The following is a 23,835-nucleotide window of genomic DNA, read 5'->3' on the forward strand; positions in this document are numbered from 1 at the left end:
CACCTTCCCCTACTTTGGTGAAGGCGTAGCAGGCTTGAAAATTGCCAATCCTCCTTAGCCTGTGAAAAGCTGGCTTGAAGCGAGTTGCAGAGACATAAATTCAATAAATAAATACATAAATCGAAAAACATAATCAACCTTATGTCCCACTGAGAGAGCTTAGTAAAACCTAAGCCCAAGTGTGAAAATAAAAAAAAAAGGCCGATGGATGCAACCTTCGCTTTTTTTTTTTTTTAGGTCTTTGAAATAGTTCTCAGCCGAGGATACAGCGAGAACAATTTACGGGAAGACCTCAAGATTCTCTACACGAGGCTCGGGATCGAGAATAAAGTCATCGTCTTCCTCTTTACGGATGCCCACGTGGCAGAAGAAGGATTCCTGGAGCTCATCAACAACATGTTAACCTCAGGTATTTCGAAAGCACGCTGGGCTTTCATTTACCGGCCCTGAGAGACGCTTTGCGCTTCCACTGGTCTCCTAAGGTGTTAGTAGAGAAGGTGACCAGAGCTGTTCTTTTGTAGAAAACTAGTATGATTAATTCAATTAATTCAGTTTCAGTCAATCAACAAGGCTGTAAGATGAATGTAAACAGTTATGAGCTGTGTTTTGTGTGTTTTGAGAAATTAAACTGGTATTAATTGTGACTTTATTAAAAAAAAAAAACACCCTGAGATCAAGGAATCAGGTAAATTCATATGGCTGGAGCTGCAACATTGTTATTTGAAAACTAGTTGACAATCTGGTGTTACCCAGGAATTTATTTATAGGGGGAAAATGTCTGGACCAAACGTCATTTCTAATGTTGGATTCCCCCCACCACCACCATAGGGAGCCCCCTTGTGGAGTACTGTGAAGCCACTACCATGACAATGCCACTGCGCTGTACAGTAGAAGTCATTTTACGGCAGTACAGTAGAATTCATTTTAAGGCACAACAGGCTGCATCTTTATAGAACACACACCCCGAAGGGCATTAGGGGGTTTCGTTCCCCACAGTATTTGTCTCCAGAGAGTAAGTCATCTGTGTACCAAGTTTGGTTGAAATTGCTCCAGGCGCTCCAAAGTTATGCAGGAATATAAACATACACAGCCATATAGATAGATAGATAGATAGATAGATAGATAGATAGATAGATAGATAGATAGATAGATAGATAGATAGATAGATAGATAGATAGATATGGCAGATAGTTATGGTAGATAGATACGGTATATAGATAGATGATAGATAGATAGATAGATAGATAGATAGATAGATAGATATCAGATAAGAGACATAGACATAGATGATAGATGACAGAGATAGATAGATAGATAGATAGATATAGATAGATGGATCCATAGATAGATAGATAGATAGATAGATAGATAGGTAGGTAGGTAGGTAGGTAGGTAGGTAGGTAGGTAGATAGATAGATAGATAGATAGATAGATAGATAGATAGATAGATGATAGATAGATAGATAGATAGATAGATAGATAGATAGATAGATACATAGATAGATACATAGATACATAGATATGGTAGATAGTTATGGTAGATAGATACGGTAGGTAGAAAGGTAGGTAGGTAGGTAGGTAGGTAGGTAGGTAGGTAGGTAGGTAGATAGATAGATAGATAGATAGATAGATAGATAGATAGATAGATAGATAGATAGATGATAGATAGATCCATAGATAGATCCATAGATAGATAGATAAATAGATAGATAGATAGATAGATAGATAGATAGATAGATCCATAGATAGATAGATAGATAGATAGATAGATAGATCCATAGATATAGATAGATAGATAGATAGATAGATAGATAGATAGATAGATAGATAGATAGATAGATCCATAGATAGATAGATAGATAGATAGATACATACATACAGACATACATACATACATACATAGATGCATAGATAGATGCATAGATAGATGCATAGATATGGTAGATAGATACGGTAGGTAGGTAGGTAGGTAGGTAGGTAGATCGATAGATGATCGATAGATAGATGATTGATAGATGATTGATAGATAGATATAGATAGATATAGATAGATGATAGATAGATAGATAGATAGATAGATAGATAGATAGATAGATAGATAGATAGATAGATAGATAGATAGTAATTTCTCCCTGTAAATGTTCCTTGGGTGAAATGTTTACTTTTTTGTCCTGTCTTCTGTTCTCAATCTCTGGCTGGAGAGAAAGTTGTAAAAAAAAAAAAAAGAGGGAAGACATTTGACAATCAACAGGGCCAGTTCCTCACCCACTCAAACCTCCAGAAAATCCATTTTTTCTGTGGAAATTCTCCATCATCCAGGACATGGTTGTCCCAAAGGAGCTTTTCCAAAGGCAATTGTACTTTCTTGTTTTGTTTTGTTTTTCATTGCAAGTATTTCGCTTCTCATCCCGGGAGCTTCTGGGACCTCCGGAAAACAGTAACTTACTCCCTTGAACTAGCTGTAGGACACCATGCAACTGCCATGCTTCCTCTTCTTCAAGGTCCACCTCGGCTCCGGCTGTGGCAACGTCCCCACTTCCAGTCTCTCACCTTCCCTTCTTGTTCCCCCTGGTGCGCCACAGGCATCGTCCCAGCCTTGTACGCGGATGACGAGCGGGACAACATCCTCAGTCAAATCACCCAGGAAGCCATGAAAACGGGCATCGCGCCAGCCAAAGAGAGCGTCTGGCAGTACTTTGTCAACAAGAGCGCCAACAACCTCCACATTGTCCTCGGGATGTCCCCTGTGGGGGAGACCCTGAGAACTCGCTGCCGAAATTTTCCAGGTAACCCTCAGATGGGCAGTCCTTCCCAATAGCAGTAGCACTTAGACGTATATACTGCTTCATGTTGCTTTTACAGCCCTCCCTAAGCGGTTTTACAGAGTCAGCCTCTTGCCCCCAACAATCTGGGTCTCCTCATTTTACCCACCTTGGAAGGATGGAAGGCTGAGTCAAACCTTGAGCTTGTCAGGATCGAATTGCCAGCAGTTGGCAGAGTTAGCCTGCAGTGCTGCATTCTAACCATTCGCAGGCAGGCAGGCAGGCAGGCAGGCAGGCAGGCAGGCAGGAAGGAAGGAAGGAAGGAAGGAAGGAAGGAAGGAGAAAAGGAAGAGCAAAGCAATAGCAATAGACTTGTATGCTGCTTTACAGTGCTTTACAGCCCTCTCTAAGCGGTTTACAGAGACAGCCTCTTGCCCCCCAACAATCTGGGTCCTCATTTTACTGACCTCAGAAGGATGGAAGGCTGAGTCAACCTTGAGCTGGTAAAAGATTTGAGCTGTTGAACTGCAGCTAGCAGTTAGCTGAAGTAGCCTGCAGTACTGCACTCTAACCACTGTGCCACCTCAGCATAATAATAATAATAATAATAATAATAACAACAACAACAACAACAACAACAACAGTAACAATAATCACTGAAAAAAGAAACAGAAGGCTTTATTTTGTCAGCTCAAGAACAAGCCTTAGCCACAAACTACATGAAGGCAAAAATTCAGTATGTTACCACCAACAGCAAATGTCGCCTCTGTAATGAGAAAGACGAGACAGTCGACCACTTGATCAGTGGGTGCAGCAAAATTTCACCAACTGACTACCTACAACGCCACGACCGCGTTGCTAAGATCATTCACTGGAAATTGTGCCGAAAGTTTGGATTTGAGTACAGCAAAAAACCACTGGGAACATCAGGTTGAGAAGGTTTTAGAGAATGAGAAAGTCAAGATCTTGTGGGACTCTTCAGAATCCAGACTGACAGGCACTTGGCCCACAACGCACCTGACATAACAATAGTTGAAGAGAAAGAAGTTTGGTTCATTGACATTGCAATACCTGGAGATGCACGAATTGAAGATAAACAGCAACAAAAAAAATCACAAAGTACCGGGACTTGCAAATTGAAATTGAGCGACTGTGGAAAAAGAAATCATGTGTTGTTCCGATTGTAATTGGAGCCCTTGGAGCAATACCCAAAGGGCTCCCTCGCTATTTGGAAAATTTAAATTTATCAGACTTGAATATTCTGATTCTACAAAAAACCACCCTACTTGGAACAGCTTATATCCTCCGACGTTACCTTAACAGTTCCTAGGTCCTTGGTTAGGACTCGAGCTGTTGAGATACCAACCTGCCCCAAAGGCTGTGAATCTCACCAAAGATTAACATAATAATAATAATTCTATAATTATTAATTCTGATAATATTAATTCCAATAATATTGAAATGACCCCGCAGGCTATTGGGGGGCAAAAGAGCTGATGGCCTATAAGCGCGGACGTGAGCAGGGAGAGATGATTAGCAATAAAGGAGAAGATTTGCAGCTCACGGTCGATATGAGGGGGTCCAGGGTTCTCTCTGAGCTTGTTTTCTTTCAGACATTTCATGACCCAGTTAAATAACATCATCAGTGCTAGAAGGGAGTAAAGCTTTTGGAGAGGAGGAGAAAAGAGGGGGACAACTAAGTTCCTTAGTCCACTCTCTGAGCTTGGTGTTTTTTCCTTGCAGGCGTTTCATGGCCCAACTAGGGAACATCATCCGTGCTAGAAGGGGGTGAGGGTTTATGGAGAGGGGAGGAGGAGGAGGAGGACAATGACTCTGAGCTTGGTTATTTCATGACCCAACTAGATAACATCATCAGGTCTGGTAAGGAAACAGAGAGCACCAAGGACCCCCTCAGGGAAGATTCCGTTTTTTGGTTTCTTGATTCGACTTATCATCCTTTCCTTTTTTTAAAAAAAAAAACAAATTTTATTTTATTTTTACTAAACAAACAACACACACAAAAATAATCATCTTACATTACATCTTGTAGAAAGTGTGTCAGTTGGTTACAATTATCTTTCGTGCATCTCTTCCAGAGTCATTACTTACACTCATATCAAATATCAAAGTTCTTGTTATAAAGTTTTTAAGGCTGTTGGATGACTCTGTAATAATTAATGAAATGCCATTAGGTGGTTGTGTTTTTTAACCATGGATTATTCTAGGCAAAAGGGACATTAAAACAATTTCAGTTAAATGAGAACTAGGATATGTTGAAAGTAAGACTAATCCTTTCCTTTAAAGGCCTCGTCAACAACACCGGCATCGATTGGTTCCTGCCCTGGCCTCCTCAAGCTCTGTATGCCGTTGCAAAGTTCTTTTTGGGTAAGAAAGAACTTTGAACTAACTGTCTGTCTGTCTGTCTGTCTCTCTCTCTCTCTCACACACACAAACAAACACACACACACACACGAGGTGCTTTAAGGCAGAGACAGATCTCCTGCCCTGCAAGATTTCTTCTCGCGTATCTCCTTACTGGCTGTTGTCCCCCCTTCTTACAACAAGTATTTCTCAACCATGGCTAGACTTCAACTCCCAGAATTCCCCAGCCAGCATAGGGGGGGTTTGATTCCTCCCCATTTCTTCGCCCAGGGAACAACCCGCTCATCCCCTCGGAGCACACCGAGGAGCTGATCGCCCACATCGTCATGGTCCACGGTTCGGTCGGCGTCTACAGCAAGAAATTCCTGCAGAAGCTCAGGAGGAGCAATTACGTCACGCCCAAGAATTACCTGGATTTCATCAACACTTACACCAAGCTGCTGGAGGACAAGAATCATTTCATTTTGGGTAAGGAGAGTTGCTTTCGAAGGGCCCACTTTGTGAATACCCGTATCGGTTAATCGAGTGAAGGTGGGAAAAGGGTTGGGCAGTGTTTGTGTAGTGTATTAGCAGCAGAGCCAGCCGCTCACCAGATGGAACGCTTTCACTTCTTTTCCTTCCGGAGTCGTCGCCGACTTTGTCAACCTGGGGGCTGCCTGTTTGCCACCAGTTGGAAGCGCTTTCCTTGGGTCGATCAGGGACTTTGCGGTGTCCCTGTGACCAGTAAGGTTTTGTCTTCCTAGTCACCGTCTCTTCGGGATGGTTTAGGTCCTGCCGGACCGTACAGGGGCAAAAGTGTCATTGGTGGACTCAGACTGTCAAGTCCGCACGATGTATCGTCGCGACGTTGGCTGTTCTCAGGTCCATCTTTGTTGTGGCCCTCCAGCAGCCAGCAGATTCGGACAGTGAGGAGGTTGGGGAAGAACTTGGGCCAGTCCTGGAGTCTGGGGAAGGCTCTGATGAGGACTCTGTGTCGGAGGCAGAGAGGGGTCCAGAGCCATAAGCTAGTTATCAGCTGCCTTCAGAGTCAGACATTAGTGAGGCAGAAGAACAGTTGGAGCCTGTTCCCAATGTGTGCATGCGCAGAGTTGCCAGACGAAGGGAACAGCTAAAGAACAAGGGTTGACTTGGGAGTAAGGCCATAGATGGATGGTGAATGGCCCCTCCCAGAGAAAATAAAAAAGGAGTGAAAGGGGAGTGGGGTTTTGCAGGAAACAATTTGTTTGTTTGGTTGTTAGATTCATTTCAGGAGTGTGAAGATCTGTCCGTGAATCTCAGAGACTCTGTGCCTGGTCTTTCCTTGTACAGAATCTCATTGGGAAAATATGGACATGGCAGCTTTCCAAGCTAGGTAAGGTCTGGGGTCATAAATACTCCTTTGAAAGACTGTTTGCCAGGCCTTGGCTGTATGTGAATGAGAGGAATTCTCATTCCTTTAACAAAAGGGGTTTTGTCGGGACCAGGAATCTGCCTCCTGCTTTTTGAGAAGGTCACAACAGTCCTAACTGCATTATGGGCCTCGGGCAAAGCAGTGTACTGGGGCCCCTACAACTACTCACAGGAATAAAAATGCAAAAATTATATACAAATTATAAACATATTTATTTTATTGGCACTCGGTGTTTAAACATTAAAAAGCTAAACTGATCAACACAATAATCATTTGAGTAATACACGAGGCTGGAAAAACACACTAATACTCAGTAAGCCACGCAGTTGCTGTATTTATACAATACAAGGTGCCTTGAAGGGTTCACACACACAGATTAGTACAGGGCCCCTATGCTTATGGGGCCCACAGGCGAGTGCCCATCAGGTCCCTGCGTTAAGACAGCCCTGATTCTTGACTTCTCTGTCCTTCCCAGCTCAATGCAAGCGCCTGGAAGGCGGCTTGGATAAACTGAAAGAAGCCACAATTCAGCTGGACGAGCTCAACCTGAAGCTGGCCGAGCAGAAGATTGTGTTGGCGGAGAAATCGGCCGCCTGCGAAGCTCTCCTTCAAGAGATCGCCACCAATACGGCCATCGGCAAGTTTACCACCCCTGCCTTGCCCGAAATGTGGATTTTACTAAACTGTTGTTTTCTTTGAGAGTCTGTGAAACGAGCGCACTCAAAAGTAGGTGGGGGGGATTTGCAGTAGCCTTGGGGAAAATGTGTTTCCAATTGTTGTTGTTAGTTGTGATGTCGTGTCCGACCCATCGCGACCCCATGGACAACATTCCTTCAGGCCTTCCTGTTTCATTATTGTTTCATTGCCCAAGTAGATAATGTCATCAGTGCTGGAAGGGACTGGGTTTGTAGGTATATAAGAGTAAATCTCATTTACTTCTAGCACTGATGACGTTAACTAGTTGGGTGATGAAACATCTGAAAGAAAACAACCGAGCTCAGAGAGCATCAAGTGACCCCACAGTCCTCCTCCTCTCCTTAAACCCCACTCCATTTTAGCAGTAATGATGTTATCTCAGTTATGAGTTGGGATCTCTTGGATACTCAGGCATTGGGATGAAATCCATGCTGCTCTCTACTTTGAACGGCACGAGTCCCGTGCTACTGTGAACGGCATTATTGTATGCGACCTCAGCAAAAGGCAGGAGCTCTGCCCAATTGGACTGCTGATAGTTCACGTAGCACCTCAGGTACTGCTCTACTGTGGCGTTCGATCTCTCTGCCGCCCCATTGGTGCTCGGGTGAAAAGCCGAACTAAGGCCCTGGGATGACTCAATGTACCGTGGGAACTCCCTCCAGAACTTAGCCATGAACTGGACCCTTTTGTCTGAGATAATTCTTCAAGGTACTCCATGCAGGCGGTAGATGTGCTTCGGGAGCAATTTGACCAGCTGGTAATCTGAGGGTCGTTAGCTGCAGGGCATGAAGTGCACCTGTTTGGAGAACAGGTCTATTACAGTCCAAATCACTGCATTCCCCCCACTCTACTATAAAATCCATTGCGATCTCCTCCCATGGCCTCGTTGGCTCTGCTACTGGTTGCAGCAGTCCGGGGGTGAGTGGGGGTGGTGTTGTGTGTTTCCCGGTCATCTCTTCATTTGACTCCCCCCCCACCCGCATTAGGGACCCATTCTCTAGGAAAAGAGAATGCCATAAAAACTCTGAAGCAAGGATATTTCACGGGCATGATTCCACAGTTATTTCTCGATTTTCCTTCTCTGCTGTCTTGAACTTTGATTAGACTTTTCACGCTCCCCCAATTTCAAATTTCAAGGATGGATCTCTCCACCAGTGATCATCCTGTCCCTTGTTGCCTTTGCTCCTGGTCCTAAAAAAACATTTTTTTTGTGTGTTAACCAGCATCCTAGCCACCTCCAAACTCTTTGCCAGGAGCTCATTCTGCCATTGCTTCCTCTCCTTAGCCGAGGAGAAGAAAAAACTGGCCGTCGAGAAAGCCATGGAGATCGAAGAGCAGAACAAAGTCATCGCGGTGGAGAAGCGGGAAGCCGAGACGGCCCTGGCAGAAGCCATGCCTATCTTAGAGGCCGCCAAGCTGGAGCTGCAGAAGCTGGATAAATCCGATGTGACGGAGATCAGGTTGGTGAGAACTGTCCAGTTATGGTGCCCCTGAGAATGATCAGGTTTCTCCTGAAAACATTTGTGCTGTTCCGCGGTGGCTCGGGGGCTAAAGACCCTGAGCTTGTCGATCAGAAAGGCCGGCAGTTTGGGCGTTCAAATCCCTAGCACCATGTAACGGAGTGAGCTCCTGTTACTCGCCCCAGCTTCTGCCAACCTAGCAGTTCGAAAACACGTGAAAAATGCAAGTAGAAAAATAGGAACCACCTTTGGTGGGAAGGGAACAGCGTTCCATGCGCCTTCAGCGTTGAGTCATGCCGGCCACATGACCACGGAGGTGCCTTCGGACAGCGCTGGCTCTTCGGCTTTGAAACGGAGATGAGCACCGCCCCCTAGAATCGGGAACGACTAGCACACATATGGGTGAGGGGAGCCTTTACTTTTACCTTAATTCTCAATTTGGCTCAGATATTCTCCTGTTAAAGTCCCGAGAGCCTTTTTGTATTCCTTCTCTTTTACAACTTCTCTCTTCTCCCCCTACTCTGTCCCATGGTTGTTGGTTTTTCCCCCAAAAAAGCCAAGTGGACTTTCTTGATTTTTTTTCCTTTGAAAACATTTCACTTCTATACTGAGAAGTTCCTTCAGTTGTAACTGAAGAATCCCGAGTTCCCCACAATTCTTTTAGAACGGAAGAAGCTTCTTGGATGAGAAGCGAAATGTTTCCAAGGGGGGAAAAAAGTCCAGTTGCGCTCTTGAAAAAAGCACCTTTGGGACAAACTTGGCCTGGATGGCTGGGAATCTCCACAAACATCTGCTCTAGTCTCGGGGATGTTCTCTAGCTTCGAACGCCAAGGCGACGCAACTCAGAAAACGGACGAGTTTTCGAGACAACGCGGGGTTTCCTTTGGACTCTCCGTTTCCATCTCCTCTCCTTAGGTCCTTCGCAAAGCCCCCCAAGCAGGTGCAGACGGTCTGCGAATGTATCCTCATCATGCGTGGCTACAAGGAGCTCAACTGGAAGACGGCCAAAGGGATGATGTCAGAGGCCAACTTCTTGCGCTCCCTGATGGAGATTGACTTTGATTCGATCTCACAGGCCCAAGTGAAATCCGTCCGAGGTAAATGGCCTCCGGTTACACCCCCTTGGAAGGGAGCCCAATGACCCAGGGTGTCCTTGGATGGGTGGGTGCGTGGGTGGGTGGATGGATGGATGGATGGATACATGGGTGGGTGGATGGATGAGTGAGTGGGTGGGTAGGTGGATGGCTGGCTGGATGGATGGATACGTGGGTGGATGGATGGATGGATGGATACGTGGATGGGTGCGTGGGTGGGTGGGTAGGTGGATGGATGGATAGGTGGGTGGGTAGATGGATTGATATGTGGGTGGTTGCGTGGGTGGGAGGGTGTACGTGCGGATGGATAGAATACAGTAGAAAAAAAGGAATGGAATGGAACAGAACAGATAAGGAAAGAAGGAAGGAGAATGGAATGGAATGGAATGGAATAGAGTTCTTTATTGGCCAAGTGTGATTGGACATACAAGGAATTTGTCTTTGGTGCAGATGCTCTCAGCTTATATGCGTGGGAGGATTGATGGATGGTTGGACGGGTGGGTGGATGGATGGACGGGTGGGTGGATGGATGATATGCCACCAAGCTGCTGTCAATTCCTAGTAACCCACACAGAGGTTCTCCAATTACAATTTGTCCCTAACCTTCAAGTCTTCCAATGGCTTACCACCACCACCATGAGTCCATCCATCTTCCTGCTGACCACCTCTTCTCTTCCTTCCATCTTTCCCAGCATTAGAACCTTCTTCAAAGAGCTAGGTCTCCACATCTTATGTCCATAGTAGGAGAATTGGGTTGACTTTTTGGGCGATCCATTAGTTTCTTGGCTGTTGACGGTCTTCTCATGAGGATTACCCAAAGTTCAAAGGCATCAATTCTCTTCCTGCCCTACTTATTCAAAGTCCAACTTTTTTCAGCGCTGTTGTAACTTTGAATGGCCACTAAATGAACTGTTATATGCCGAGGACTACCCATAGGTGGCCTGGTCACTAATGAGAGATCCTTTCTTCCCATAAGGTTTGCTGAAGACGTTAAACACAACCTTTGAGGAAATGGAAGTGGTCAGCCGAGCTGGCTTGGGGATGCTGAAGTTTGTGGACGCCGTCATGAGTTACTGTGATGTGGCCAAAGACGTCAAACCCAAGAGAGAAAAGGTAGGATAGAAAGAAAAGATGGAGAGGAGGAAGAGGAAGATCCAGCCGGTTCTTCTCTGAAAACTCTCGCTGGAGGCTTCAGCTGGGTGGTGGTGGTGGCGCAACCAAGGTATCCACCACCTTCCGCTGATTTCTAGATGCGCTTCACATCTTGAAGGTCTCCAGCCTTGGCCCCTGCTGAGTTTTCTCCTCCTTCTCCCCCTTCGTAGGTGGCCAGGCTGGAACGGAACTTCTTCTTGAGCAAACGGGAACTGGAGAAGATCCAGGCAGAGCTGACGGCCATCCAGAACGAGCTGAAAGCCCTGGGAGATAAGTACGAGGCAGCCATCAGGGAAAAGCAGCAGCTCCAGGAGGAAGCGGAGATCATGGAACGCCGGCTGATTGCAGCGGACAAGCTGATCTCCGGCTTGGGATCGGAAAATATCAGGCAAGGGGTGCCCCGTTTACCTGGCTCGTGTTACGGGGAGGATGGAGAGATCTAGGAAGTTGAAGAGGGGGAGATAAAGGTTTTAGCTCCAGGGGTTTTTAAGCAGGAACTTCAGAGATGACTTTGGTTCTGACCCAGGCTTCCTTAACAAGCATGAAGCTTGGTCCCGACAAAACCCCTTTTATGTACACGACTGTGAATTCCTTTCATTCACAGTCAGCAAGCTTCAGCAAACAGCCTTTCCGAGGAATGTTTATCCACACGAACCTTATCTCGCTTGGAGAGCTGCCAGATAACGAGTTTCCAAACTAGCAGGGCAAGGCAAAACTTGGCACAGAGTCTCTTATAGTCACAAACTGAACTTTCCGCTCTTGAAACGACCGAAGGGACGAATTGTTTCCTGCAAAAGCCCCCTCCCCATTCGCTCCTCTGTTGTTTCCTATGGGAGGGGCCATTCACCGTCCAACTGTGGCTTTAACTCCCAAGTCGACCCTGCTTTCCTCGCTGTTCTTGTCTTCTGGCAGCCCTGCACATGCGCACTCTGGGAACAGGCTCCAGCTGTTCCTCTGCCTCCCTCCTGTCTAGCTCCCTCTCTGGCTCTGACGCGGAGCCCTCGTCTGAGCTTCCCTCAACCCCCAGGACTGGCCCATGTTCCCCCCCAACCTCCTCACTGTCTGACTCTGCTGCCAGCTCTGCCGGCCGCCAGTGGGCCACAACACATTTCAAGTCAATTCTTAGAGGACATCCTCATTTTGGCCAGTCCCCTGTTCTTCAAGCAGTAGATTCCTTTGTCCACTTCCTGGACCATCTTTCTACTGCTACTTCCATCCCTCTTCCTTGGGTGGCCATGGAGAACCTCCCAACTTTCAGCTCAAGCCCTTCCGAGAACCGTCTCCTAACCAACGGCTCGCCGCCAATGGTATCTGCCTGTCAACTCCCAAAGTTGTCACAATGAGAGAAGGAACAGGGAGCACATTCAACGCATACTTTTGGCTCAAAATACCGCAGCAGGCTTGGGAGGGGTGCAACTCATTGGGGGAATGTGATTTATGACATACCGAGGGGAGGGAAGGAACGGGTAAAGTTCAAACGAAGCTTAAGTCTGACTACGAAAAGATCTTGCCAAACATAAATGCTCCTAATAAACGGCTAGTTTTCCTTTGAAGTTTGGTCCGAGGCTCATGAATCAATTAGGGCATTTGGGGGAAACCTGACACTGGGCTTCCTTTCGCTTCCACCAGGTGGCAGAACGACCTGGAGGAACTCAAGAAGAAGCAGGTGAAGCTTCTGGGAGATTGTCTGCTCTGCGCGGCCTTCCTGAGCTACGAAGGAGCCTTCACCTGGGAATTCAGAGCCGAGATGATTAAGGAAGTCTGGCAGGCAGACATCCTGTCCAGGGAGATCCCACTGAGCCAGCCCTTCCGTTTGGAAAACCTCTTGACCGACGAAGTTGAGATAAGTCGGTACGTCCTGGTTGGTTTTTTTGGGAATGTGATTTGGAATGTTCTGGCTTGATTCCGTTTCGTCATGGGCTGTTCATGGGTAAGGCAGGACTAGAACTCACCGTCTCCTGGTGATTGGCCCAAAGTCACCCAGCCAGGTTTCATGGCTAAGGTGGGACTAGAACTCACTGTCTCCTGGTGATTGGCCCAAAGTCACCCACCTGGCTTTCATGGCTAAGGCAGAACTAGAACTCACCGTCTCCTGGTGATCGGCCCCAAGTCACCCAGCCGGCTTTCATGGCTAAGGCAGGACTAGAACTCACCGTCTCCTGGTGATCGGCCCAAAGTCACCCAGCCGGCTTTCATGGCTAAGGCGGGACTAGAACTCACCGTCTCCTGGTGATTGGCCCAAAGTCACTCAGCCGGCTTTCATGGCTAAGGCAGGACTAGAACTCACCGTCTCCTGGTGATTGGCCCAAAGTCACCCAGCTGTCTTTCATGGCTAAGGCAGGACTAGAACTCACCGTCTCCTGGTGATTGGCCCAAAGTCACCCAGCTGGCTTTCATGCCTAAGGTGGAACTAGAACTCACCGTCACCTGGTGATTGGCCCAAAGTCACCCACCTGGCTTTCATGGCTAAGGCAGAACTAGAACTCACCGTCTCCTGGTGATCGGCCCCAAGTCACCCAGCCGGCTTTCATGGCTAAGGCAGGACTAGAACTCACCGTCTCCTCGTGATTGGCCCCAAGTCACCCAGCTGGCTTTCATGCCTAAGGTGGAACTAGAACTCACTGTCTCCTGGTGATTGGCCCAAAGTCACCCAGCCGGCTTTCATGCCTAAGGTGGGACTAGAACTCATCTTTTCGTGGCGATTGTCCCAAGGTCACCCAAGCAACATTCATGGCTAAGGCAGGACTAGAACTCACCGTCTCCTGCTTTCTAGCCTTAGGCCTTCACCACCAGACCAAACTGGCTTTTGCATCAGAAGCCTCTGGAAGAAGAATAAAGTGGAGAGGGGGGGCTCTTTTGCCGTACTGAAATCTCTTTCTCTCTGCCCCCCAAACTTGTTTCCCCTCCAGGTGGGGCTCTCAGGGTCTGCCCCCAGACGAGCTCTCTGTTCATAACGGGATCTTGACCACCCGAGCCAGCCGCTTCCCGCTCTGCATTGACCCCCAGCAGCAAGCCTTAAATTGGATCAAGAGGAAAGAAGAGAAAAACAACCTCAGGGTGAGGAGAAGCTCCGGCCAAGGAGTAGAAGGGGCGGTGAACAGTGGGGACATTCAACTTTTTTGCTACCGGTTCTGTGGGTGTGGCTTGGTGGGCATGGCAGGGGAAGGATACTGCAAGATCCCCATTCTCACCTGACTCTGGGGCCAGCCGGAGGTGACATTTGCTGGTTCTCCAAACTACTCAAAATTTCCACTACCGGTTCTCTGAACTACTCAAAATTTCCGCTACTGGTTCTCTGAACTACTCAAAATTTCCGCTACCGGTTCTCTGAACTACTCAAAATTTCCGCTACCGGTTCTCCGAACTACTCAAAATTTCTGCTACCGGTTCTCCGAACTACTCAAAATTTCCGCTACCGGTTCTCTGAACCAGTCAAAATTTCCGCTACTGGTTCTCCGAACTACTCAAAATTTCCACTACCGGTTCTCTGTACCAGTCAAAATTTCCGCTACCGGTTCTCTGAACTACTCAAAATTTCCGCTACCGGTTCTCTGAACTATTCAAAATTTCCGCTACTGGTTCTCCGAACTACTCAAAATTTCTGCTATCGGTTCTCCGAACCAGTCAAAATTTCCTCTACCGGTTCTCCAGAACCTGTCAGAACCAGCTGAATTTCACCCCCGGCGGCGAAGGATTCAGTTTTCATTCCATCTTGCCTGATGGGCTAATGAGGGGACTCCCCGTAGATGAGGTCAGGGTAGGGCCTTGGGAACGAGAGGGATGAGTGCAGCAGCTCCAACCGTCCTTGGGGCAGATTTGACTTTGGGACGTTGCCCCCCCCCCCCCCCTGTTCTCAGATGGCTTCCTTCAACGACCCGGATTTCCTCAAGCAGCTGGAAATGGCCATCAAGTACGGGAACCCTTTCTTGTTCCACGATGTGGATGAATACATTGACCCGGTCATTGATAACGTCTTGGAAAAAAACATCAAAACCAGCCAGGGACGGATGTTCATTATTCTCGGGGACAAGGAGGTGGACTACGACCCCAACTTCAAGCTCTACCTGAACACCAAGCTGGCTAACCCTAAATATTCACCATCCGTGTTTGGCAAAGCCATGGTCATCAACTACACAGGTGAGCCAGGCTGGCAGTCTCCCTGGCAGATTGACCACCTCTCCCTCCTCCTCTTCTTCCTCCGCTCCTTCCTTCTCTTCCTCCTCTTCCTCCTTTTCATCTCTTTCTCTTCCTCCTCCTCTCCTTCCTCCTCTCATTCCTTTCCTCTTCCTCCTCTTCATCTCCTCCTCCTTCTCTTCCTCCTCCTTTTCCTCTTTCTTTCTCCTCTTCTTCCTCTTCCTCTCCTTCTTCTCCTTCTCTTTCTCCTCCTCTTCTTCCTCTCCTTCCTTCTCTTTCTCCTCTTCCTCCTTTTCATCTTCTCTTTCTCTTCCTCCCCCTCTCCTTCCCCCTCTCATTCCTTTCCTCTTCCTCCTCTTCCTCCTCTTCGTCTCCTCCTCCTCCTCTTCCTCCTGTCTCCTCCTTCTCTTTCTCCTATTCTTTCTCCCGTTCCTTTCCTCTTTCTTTCTCCTCTTCCTCCTCTTCTTCTCTTTCTCTTCCTCCTCCTCTCCTTCCTCCTTTCATTCCTTTCCTCTTCCTCCTCTTCATCTCCTCCTCCTTCTCTTCCTCCTGTCTCCTACTTCTCTTTCTCCTCCTCTTCTTTTCCTCCTTCTCTTTCTCCTCTTCATCTCTTTCTTCTCCTTCTCTTTCCCCTCCTCTTCTTCCTCTTTTTCCTCTTCCTCCTTCTTTCTCTTCTTCCTGTCTCCTTCTCCTCTTTCTCCTCCTTCTCTTCCTCCTCTTTGTTGCCTCCTTCTCTTTCTCCTCCTCATCTCCTTCCTTTCCTCCTTCTCTTTCTCCTCTTCCTCCTCTTCATCTCCTTCTCCTCCTTCTCTTTCTCCTCCTCCTCTTCTTCCTCTCCTTCCTTTCCTCCTCCTTTCTCCTCTTCCTGTCTCCTCCTCCTCTTTCTCCTCCATCTCCTCTCTTTCTTCCTTTCTTGCTGCTGCTGCTCCTCCTCCTTCCCCTTTTTCTGCTCCTCCTCCTCCTCCTCCTCCTCCTGAGACGATCAACCACAGCATCAATGAAAGAATGCAACACCAATTACAGTAATGGACATGGCCAAATTTCAGACTGCAGGAAGCAGGTGGAAATGCAGAGCCGTCCCCTGTTTCCTCAGCTCCTCGACTCCTCTTTCCCCAGTGACCTTGAAGGGGTTGGAGGACCAGCTGCTTAGTGTGATTGTGGGCTTCGAAAGACGTGAACTGGAAGAGCAACGGGAACATCTCATCCAAGAAACCAGTGAGAACAAAAACTTGCTGAAGGACCTGGAAGACTCCCTTCTCCGTGAACTGGCTACCTCCACGGGGAACATGCTGGACAACGTGGAGCTGGTCCACACCCTGGAGGAGACAAAGGCCAAAGCTAATGAGGTAGACCACCGCCCTGGCTTATAGTGTTCTGACCGAGGCTTCCCGAGAGCCTGAAGCAAACTCCTGGTTGCAACAAAAAGCCCTTTTATTCATTGACTGTGAATTCTGCTCATTCACATCCAGCAAAGTCTTTCAAGGGAGGATTTACGGTCACAGACCTTATCTGGCTTGGAGAGCTGCCAGGCTGAGATCTGCAACACTTGGCAAGGAGTCTCGGACAGTGAGGAGGGTTGGGGAGGAACCTGGGCCAGTCCTGGAGTCTGGGGAAGGCTCTGATGAGGGCTCTGTGTCAGAGGCAGAGAGGAGGCCAGGGACGTCCGACAGTTATCAGCTGCCTTTGGAGTCAGACATAATTGAGGAAGAAGAACAGCTGGAGCCTGTTCCCAGTGTGCGCCTGCGCAGAGTGGCCAGACGAACAGCTAAAGAACAGGGGTCGACTTGGGAGTAAGGCAACAGGTGGACGGTGAATGGCCCCTCCCAGAGGGAATAAAAGAGGAGCGACAGGGGAGTGGAGTTTGCAGGAGACCATTAGTTCGCTTAATTGGCTCGTGACTCTCCGAGACTCCTGGCCAAGTTCTGCAGAGATTGGCCTGGCAGCTCTCCAAGACAGATGAGGTCTGTGACTGTAAATCCTCCCTTGAAAGACTTTGCTGGAGGCAAATGAGCAGAATTCACAGTCAACTAATAAAAGGGATTTTTTGTCGGGAGAAGGAGTTTCCTTCGTGCTCTTGGGAAGCCTCGGTCAGAACATCAAGTGCTCACCTCCTTTGGTACACTTAAGTATCCAACATGGCAACTCCTGCCTCTAAAAGGAAGACGTTTCCTTTTAGGTCTCTGACAAACTCAAGCTGGCCGAGAAAACAGCCATCGACATCGACAAACTGCGAGATGGCTACCGCCCTGCGGCCAAGAGAGGCGCCATTTTGTTTTTCGTGCTGTCCGAAATGGCCCTGGTCAACACCATGTACCAATACTCCTTGTCCGCCTTCCTGGATGTCTTCGGTCTCTCGCTCCGGAAATCTATGCCCGACACCATCCTTGCCAAGAGGTTGCGCAACATCATGGACACGTTGACTTTTAATATTTACAACTACGGCTGCACGGGTGAGTCGGGGTAAACCCCCCCGCCCATCGGTGGTCGAGGCCACGTGGAAGGTTTTGAGAGGGGGTACGTGCCACGTGGATGGCCGTGTCGAACCTGTTGCGTTTCATCTTAGAGCCACAAATAGCGAGCTGCTCTTCTGGTTTACAGCTCACATGCGAATGCCGGCCAGCTGGTCTTCGCGGGTGCCAGAAAACAGCCTGAAAACGGGCCCAAAACACAGGCCGTTTTCCAGGTTGGTTTTAGGACGTTTCCCGGGCCATTTTCAGGCAGCTTTTGGCCTGGAAAACGGTGCGAAAACGGCCTGAAAACAAGCAAGAAAACCAGGGATTCTCTCTGCTAACGGAGGCCGTGATGCTTTCATCCCCAGGCTTGTTTGAGAAGCACAAACTCCTTTTCTCCTTCAACATGACCATCAAGATTGAACAGGCCGATCACAGGGTTCCCCAGGAAGAGCTGGATTTCTTTCTGAAAGGTACCAGAGTATTTTTCCATCTTCCAGAGCAAACCTACTTCCAGCCCTGAGCCTGGTGCTGGTGGTGCCTTTGTTTACGCAGCGATTTGGGCTTCCAGGTTTTATTACCCTTCAAAGCAGGCCTGCCGGCTTTATTTATAGTTCCAATTTATATACTCCCCATTGTTCAATCCTGTAGACATGTATGTATGTATGTATGTATGTATGTATGTATGTATGTATGTATGTATGTATGTATATATATATATATATATATATATATATATATATATATATATATATATATATATATTCATATTTATTTAAAGCTGTTTATTATTTATTTAAAGCTATTTAAAGCTATTTAAAGCTGTAAGATGTATTGCATCTTACAGCACAGGTTCGAATCCCAGTAAGGGTATGTCTAGCTGATGAGAGCTCAATAGCTTGAAATAGATCTATACTAGTCTCCCTTTATTTATTTATCAGCACAAATACAACAAATGTAACAAAAAGGCAACAGGAAAAAATATTGGGTTTCTGTCTGGATGGTCTCTTGTGACGAGCCGAAGGACAGAGAATGGAAGTGTGATCTTCCTCCCATATTTTCTGAGCGCATGCGTGAGGAAGATGTCTGCCGAGTTCTTCGCTCTGGCTCCGTACAGAGGAAAAAACCCCGTAGAGAGAAGGAATTGAGCTTTGGAGGCGAGCCGAGGGAGCTGAGGCAGCGTGAACTTCTCCTGGTCCTGGGGGTGGCAGTGGACTGCTGAATTTCACTCTCCAAGGCTGCCACCTCCGAAAGACGCCGGCGTCGTGGATTCCGCCGACGCCGCCTAACACCGCGGCCCAGCTGGTCCGTGAAACCCGACCTCCCGCTGGCAAAACCCCCGCAGAGAGAAGGAATTGAGCTTTGGAGGCGAGCCGAGGGAATTGAAGTAGTGTGAACATCTCCCGGTCCTGGGGGAGGCAGTGGACTGCTGAGTTTTTACTCCCCAAGGCTGCCACCTCCGAAAGACGCCGTGGATTCCGCTGAGCCGCCCAACACCGCAGCCCAGCTGGTCTGTGAAATCCGACCTCCCCTTGCATTTACTATCTGACTGCCGCGGCTGCGATCGCCGCTGTGCCCCTTGCCTGCTGATGTTGGTTTGGGAGGAAGCCTGATTAACTCTCCGGTTGCTGAGGCCCCTTGAGAACGTCTGGGCCCAGCTGCTGAAGGGGGTATTTACCCCCCCTCTTTCCATCTGGGATGAGTTTTTCTTTTTGTTAAACTTTGGTTTTAATTACTAAGAGGGTTGCTGCTGTTTGTGCATACGCGGGACTCGGATGGCTGCCTGGCTTCTTGTCCCTTAGAAGCCAGTGCTAAAGACTAAAGATATCTAGAGCCTCCGGAGTCCATTCGGACTACCAACGGAGCCCCCTGGAAGGATTTGGTCCCGGGTTTTTCACAAGGCTCAGCATTCCATCGGTGAGGATTAACTTGCTGAAGACCATTGGGAGTTGTGGTTGGGGTGGTTGGGGTGATTGGCTGCGTTTACCATCTCGTAGCCCCCCCCCCTCGGACATCCCCCTCCCGTCCTATCCTGCTGACTCTGCTGCCAGCTGCCTGTCCACTCCTGGGGTCCCTGGGCCGCTTGCTTGTTGGCTAGGGGACTGAACGGAGGACGGAAGACGGAGCCCTGAATAGGACGTTTCGATCTGAGGAGGAAGAAGGTCTGGACGCCCCTCCCTCTCCCCCAGCCTTGGCCCATTTACCATCGCAGCTGCCTCAATCATTATTCCTTTGTTACTGTTTATTAGGAATATTGGGAACAACAGATGATGGCAGCAGTAGGGACAAGGTTTGGGTATCAAGAAAACCATCGCTTTCCTCCCCTCCATCCTGAGCAGCTGGGGCCAGCTTCAGATCTTGGCCCACCGGACTATGGACATTATATAACCCTAGGAAATAGATTTTCTCCTATGTGGTCCGCTGACTTTCTTCGGGACTTTAAAGGGAATAAGACTGAACAATCCTTGCTTATAAACATCAGGCATTTTTGCCTTCCCTTTATTACACACGATTGCCTTGTATACTATCGAACTTTGACCTTCCAGCTGTGGACTTTTCTTTGGGGCATAGAAGAAGGAGAAGAGTGGAGCCCCCCATTAGGGTGTGACCCCCCCCCTCAGGAGAGGGTGGATTATTACGTTGGACTACTACGAACTAATACTATCTTGGACCTGCGCAACCCTATTATTTTCTAATTTTAACTGGTATGTTGAGTGCATGGGATTGTCTGGTTGTATGAATGATCTCACTTTTAATTTATTTAGCTGTATTTGTGTTTTAATTCTATTAGTGAGGACTGCTTGTGTGAGAGTTTGAGTATGAATGATTCGGAGGACCTGGCGGGTCATATGGGGGCCATTGGGGTGGTTGGGGGGGCTATATCCACGGGAGAGGGTCGGAGCATTGCGGTCATAACAGGGAGAGGCAGATATGGCGGGGACTTTAGGGCAGGCCATCATCGGGGAAGGAGGGCTCGCTGTGTTATAGAGATCCCTCCTTCCGGCCCTGGGAGTCCCACTCCAAGGTCAGATGGCGCGAGTGATCAGGACCCTGGTCTCAGGCTGCTGTCGCTAAATGCCAGGTCTGTGGTTCATAAGGCCCCCCTCATCCGGGACTTGATAATTGATGAGGGCGCAGACCTGGCATGTATTACTGAAACATGGCTGGGCACGGAGGGAGGAGTCCCCCTCGTAGAGATGTGCCCAGATGGATTTCAGGTGCTGCATCAGCCGAGGGCCCAGGGAAGGGGTGGCGGTGTGGCTATAGTAGCCCGGGAGTCTTTAGTACCTCGTAGGATCCCTGCTCCGGAGCTTGTCGGGTGTGAGTCCCTACTGGTGAAGCTGGACCTCAAGGGTCAAGTGGGTTTGTTGCTTACGTACCTGCCTCCCAACTGCGTTGCAACAGCCCTCTCCTCTCTTCTCGAGTCAGTAGCCGAGCTGGCGGTTGAGTTCCCTAGACTTATGGTGCTGGGGGATTTCAACCTGCCTTCGCTCGGTGAACGCTCTGATGGAGCGCAGGAGTTCATGGCTTCCATGACAGCCATGGGCTTGACTCAGGTAATTCGAGGCCCAACCCACTCAGCGGGTCACACGCTCGACCTCGTATTCCTCTCGGAGCAGTGGAGTTATGACCTTGGTCTGAGGGGTAATGAGATCATACCCCTGTCGTGGTCAGACCACTGCCTACTGAGGCTAGACTTCCGGAGGCCAAACCCCCACCGTAGGGAGGAGGAACCGACCAGATGGTTCCGCCCCAAGCGACTGATGGACCCTGTTAGGTTCCAGACGGAGCTTGGGGTTATTCCAGATACTCTCGCCCACAGTTCGGTGGAGACCCTTGTCGCTGCCTGGCACTCGGCAGCTTCAGGGTCTCTAAACCGGATTGCGCCACTACGGCCCCTCCGGGTCAGCGGCCCCCGGAGGCTTCCTTGGTTCACCGAGGAGCTCCGGGAGATAAAGCGCCGGAGGAGACGCCTAGAGCACTTGTGGAGATCAGACAGGTCCGAATTGAACCGGGCACGTGTAACAGCATGCACCAAGGAGTATACTCGAGCTTTAAGATCGGCAAAAAGAACACACATTGCCTCCTTGGTAGCGTCCGCCGAGTCCCTCCCAGCCGCCCTGTTTAGGATAACCCGCTCCCTCCTAAATAGGAGGGAGACGGGGGACCCCTTACAGGGTAAGGCTGAGGAGTATGTTCAGTTCTTGGCGGACAAAGTTGCCCGGTTTCGAGCGGACCTGGACTCCACTCTTGCAGAGCCAGCTGAGACACAAGGAGAAAACTTGGCAAACCATCTCTGGGTTGAGTTTCAGGAAGTTGCCTCTGGGGATGTGGACAAGGCTATGCGAGCTGTGAGTGCCTCCACCTGCATACTGGACCCGTGTCCCTCCTGGCTGGTTGCCAACAGCAGTGAGGTGACATGAGGCTGGATCCAAGCGGTTGTTGTTGCATCTCTTCGGGAGGGGCACTTCCCCACCGAGCTTAAGGCAGCGGTGGTGAGACCCCTCCTGAAGAAACCGTCTTTGGATCCAGCTGTTCTTAATAACTACCGTCCAGTCTCCAACCTTCCCTTTGTGGGGAAGGTTGTTGAGAAAGTGGTTGCTCTCCAGCTTCAGCGTACCTTGGAGGAAGCAAACTATCTTGACCCCTTCCAGTCCGGCTTCAGACCAGGTTACAGCACAGAAACCGCTTTGGTCGCATTGACCGATGATCTCTGGAGAGCTAGGGATGGAGGCTTTGCGTCCATCCTAGTTCTCCTTGACCTCTCAGCGGCTTTCGATACCATCGACCATGGTATCCTTCTGCGACGACTGCGGGAGGTGGGAGTGGGTGGCACTGTCTTGCAGTGGTTCTCCTCCTACCTCTCGGACAGGTCGCAGTCGGTGTTGGTGGGTGGGCAAAGATCGTCCCCGAGGCCCCTAACAAATGGGGTGCCACAGGGGTCGGTCTTGTCCCCCCTCCTATTTAACATATACATGAAACCGCTGGGCGAGATCATTCGGAGGCACGGGATAAAGTATCACCAATATGCGGACGATACACAATTGTATCTGTCCGCCCCGTGCCAACTCAATGAAGCGGTGGACGTGATGAACCAGGGTCTGGAAGCTGTTAAAGACTGGATGAGAGCAAACAAACTGGTGCTCAACCCAGACAAGACCGAGTGGCTGTTGTGTTTTCCTCCCAATAATTTGACCACCGTACCATCAATCAGGCTGGGGGGACAAAACTTATACCCCTCAGATAGGGTCCGCAACTTGGGAGTCCTCCTGGATCCACAGCTGAGTTTTGATCACCATCTATCAGCTGTGACCAGGGGGGCATTTGCCCAGGTTCGCCTGGTGCGCCAGTTGCGGCCCTACCTGAATCGGGAGGCTCTCACGACAGTCACTCGAGCCCTTGTGATCTCTAAGCTGGAATACTGCAATGTGCTCTACATGGGGCTGCCCTTGAAGAGCACCCGGAGACTTCAGCTAGTACAGAACGCGGCCGCGCGAGTGATCGTGGGCGCACCTCGGTTCGCCCACATAACACCTATCCTCCGCGAGCTGCGCTGGCTGCCTGTGGATCTCCGGGTGCAATTCAAGGTCTTACTTACCACCCATAAAGCGCTCCATGGTAGTGGATCTGACTATCTGAGAGACCGCCTTCTGCCAATAACCTCCCTGCGTCCCATCAGATCGCATAGAGCGGGCCTCCTCCGTATTCCATCCGCCAGTCAGTGCCGACTGGCGACCACCCGGAGGAGAGCCTTCTCAGTTGCTGCTCCGACGCTATGGAACAATCTCCCCGTGGAGATTCGTACCCTGACCACAGTCCAGGCCTTCCGTACAGCACTCAAGATCTGGCTAGCCCGTCAGGCCTGGGGATAAATTTTATTGCCCCTCCCGAATGCTGAGTGAATGTTGTGTTTTAGTACTTTTTAGTTATCTCACATTTTTTTTTCTCTGTAATTTGTCTTTCACCCCCTTTCCCTTACTATTGTAAGCCGCCCTGAGTCCCCTCAGGGAAAAGGGCGGCCTATAAATGCTAAATAAATACGAAAAAAAAATAAATACGAAAAAATACGAAATATTTGGGCATACCGGGGGTTGTAAATCTAAATAAATAAGTAAATAAATAAATAAATAAATAAATAAATAAATAAATAAATAAATAAGTAAATAAGTAAATAAATAAATAAATAAATAAATGTTATATTTATGCTGATAAATAAATAAAGGAGAAATATAACAAATGTAACAAAAAGGCAACAGTAAAAAATATTGGGTTTCTGTCTGGATGGTCTCTTGTGACGAGCTGATGGACAGAGAAT

The 23,835-nt window shown here is 48.7% G+C and overlaps 1 protein-coding gene across 1 annotated transcript in view; it reads left to right on the top strand.

Moving 5' to 3' along the window:
- DNAH10 (dynein axonemal heavy chain 10) overlaps window positions 1-23,835 on the top strand; it is a 112,170-nt gene that overhangs the window by 70,007 nt on the left and 18,328 nt on the right. The window contains exons 52-66 of the mRNA XM_032229343.1: window positions 238-409; window positions 2,582-2,785; window positions 5,066-5,146; window positions 5,414-5,611; window positions 7,009-7,170; window positions 8,515-8,689; window positions 9,605-9,786; window positions 10,760-10,896; window positions 11,106-11,323; window positions 12,565-12,786; window positions 13,845-13,992; window positions 14,793-15,072; window positions 16,186-16,415; window positions 17,246-17,519; window positions 17,888-17,992. Of these exons, the coding sequence (XP_032085234.1) occupies window positions 238-409; window positions 2,582-2,785; window positions 5,066-5,146; window positions 5,414-5,611; window positions 7,009-7,170; window positions 8,515-8,689; window positions 9,605-9,786; window positions 10,760-10,896; window positions 11,106-11,323; window positions 12,565-12,786; window positions 13,845-13,992; window positions 14,793-15,072; window positions 16,186-16,415; window positions 17,246-17,519; window positions 17,888-17,992 (2,788 nt within the window). The remainder of the gene's footprint in view (window positions 1-237; window positions 410-2,581; window positions 2,786-5,065; window positions 5,147-5,413; window positions 5,612-7,008; window positions 7,171-8,514; window positions 8,690-9,604; window positions 9,787-10,759; window positions 10,897-11,105; window positions 11,324-12,564; window positions 12,787-13,844; window positions 13,993-14,792; window positions 15,073-16,185; window positions 16,416-17,245; window positions 17,520-17,887; window positions 17,993-23,835) is intronic.

The sequence above is a fragment of the Thamnophis elegans genome, chromosome 13 (genome assembly GCF_009769535.1).
Source record: "Thamnophis elegans isolate rThaEle1 chromosome 13, rThaEle1.pri, whole genome shotgun sequence".
Lineage (NCBI taxonomy): Eukaryota > Metazoa > Chordata > Lepidosauria > Squamata > Colubridae > Thamnophis > Thamnophis elegans.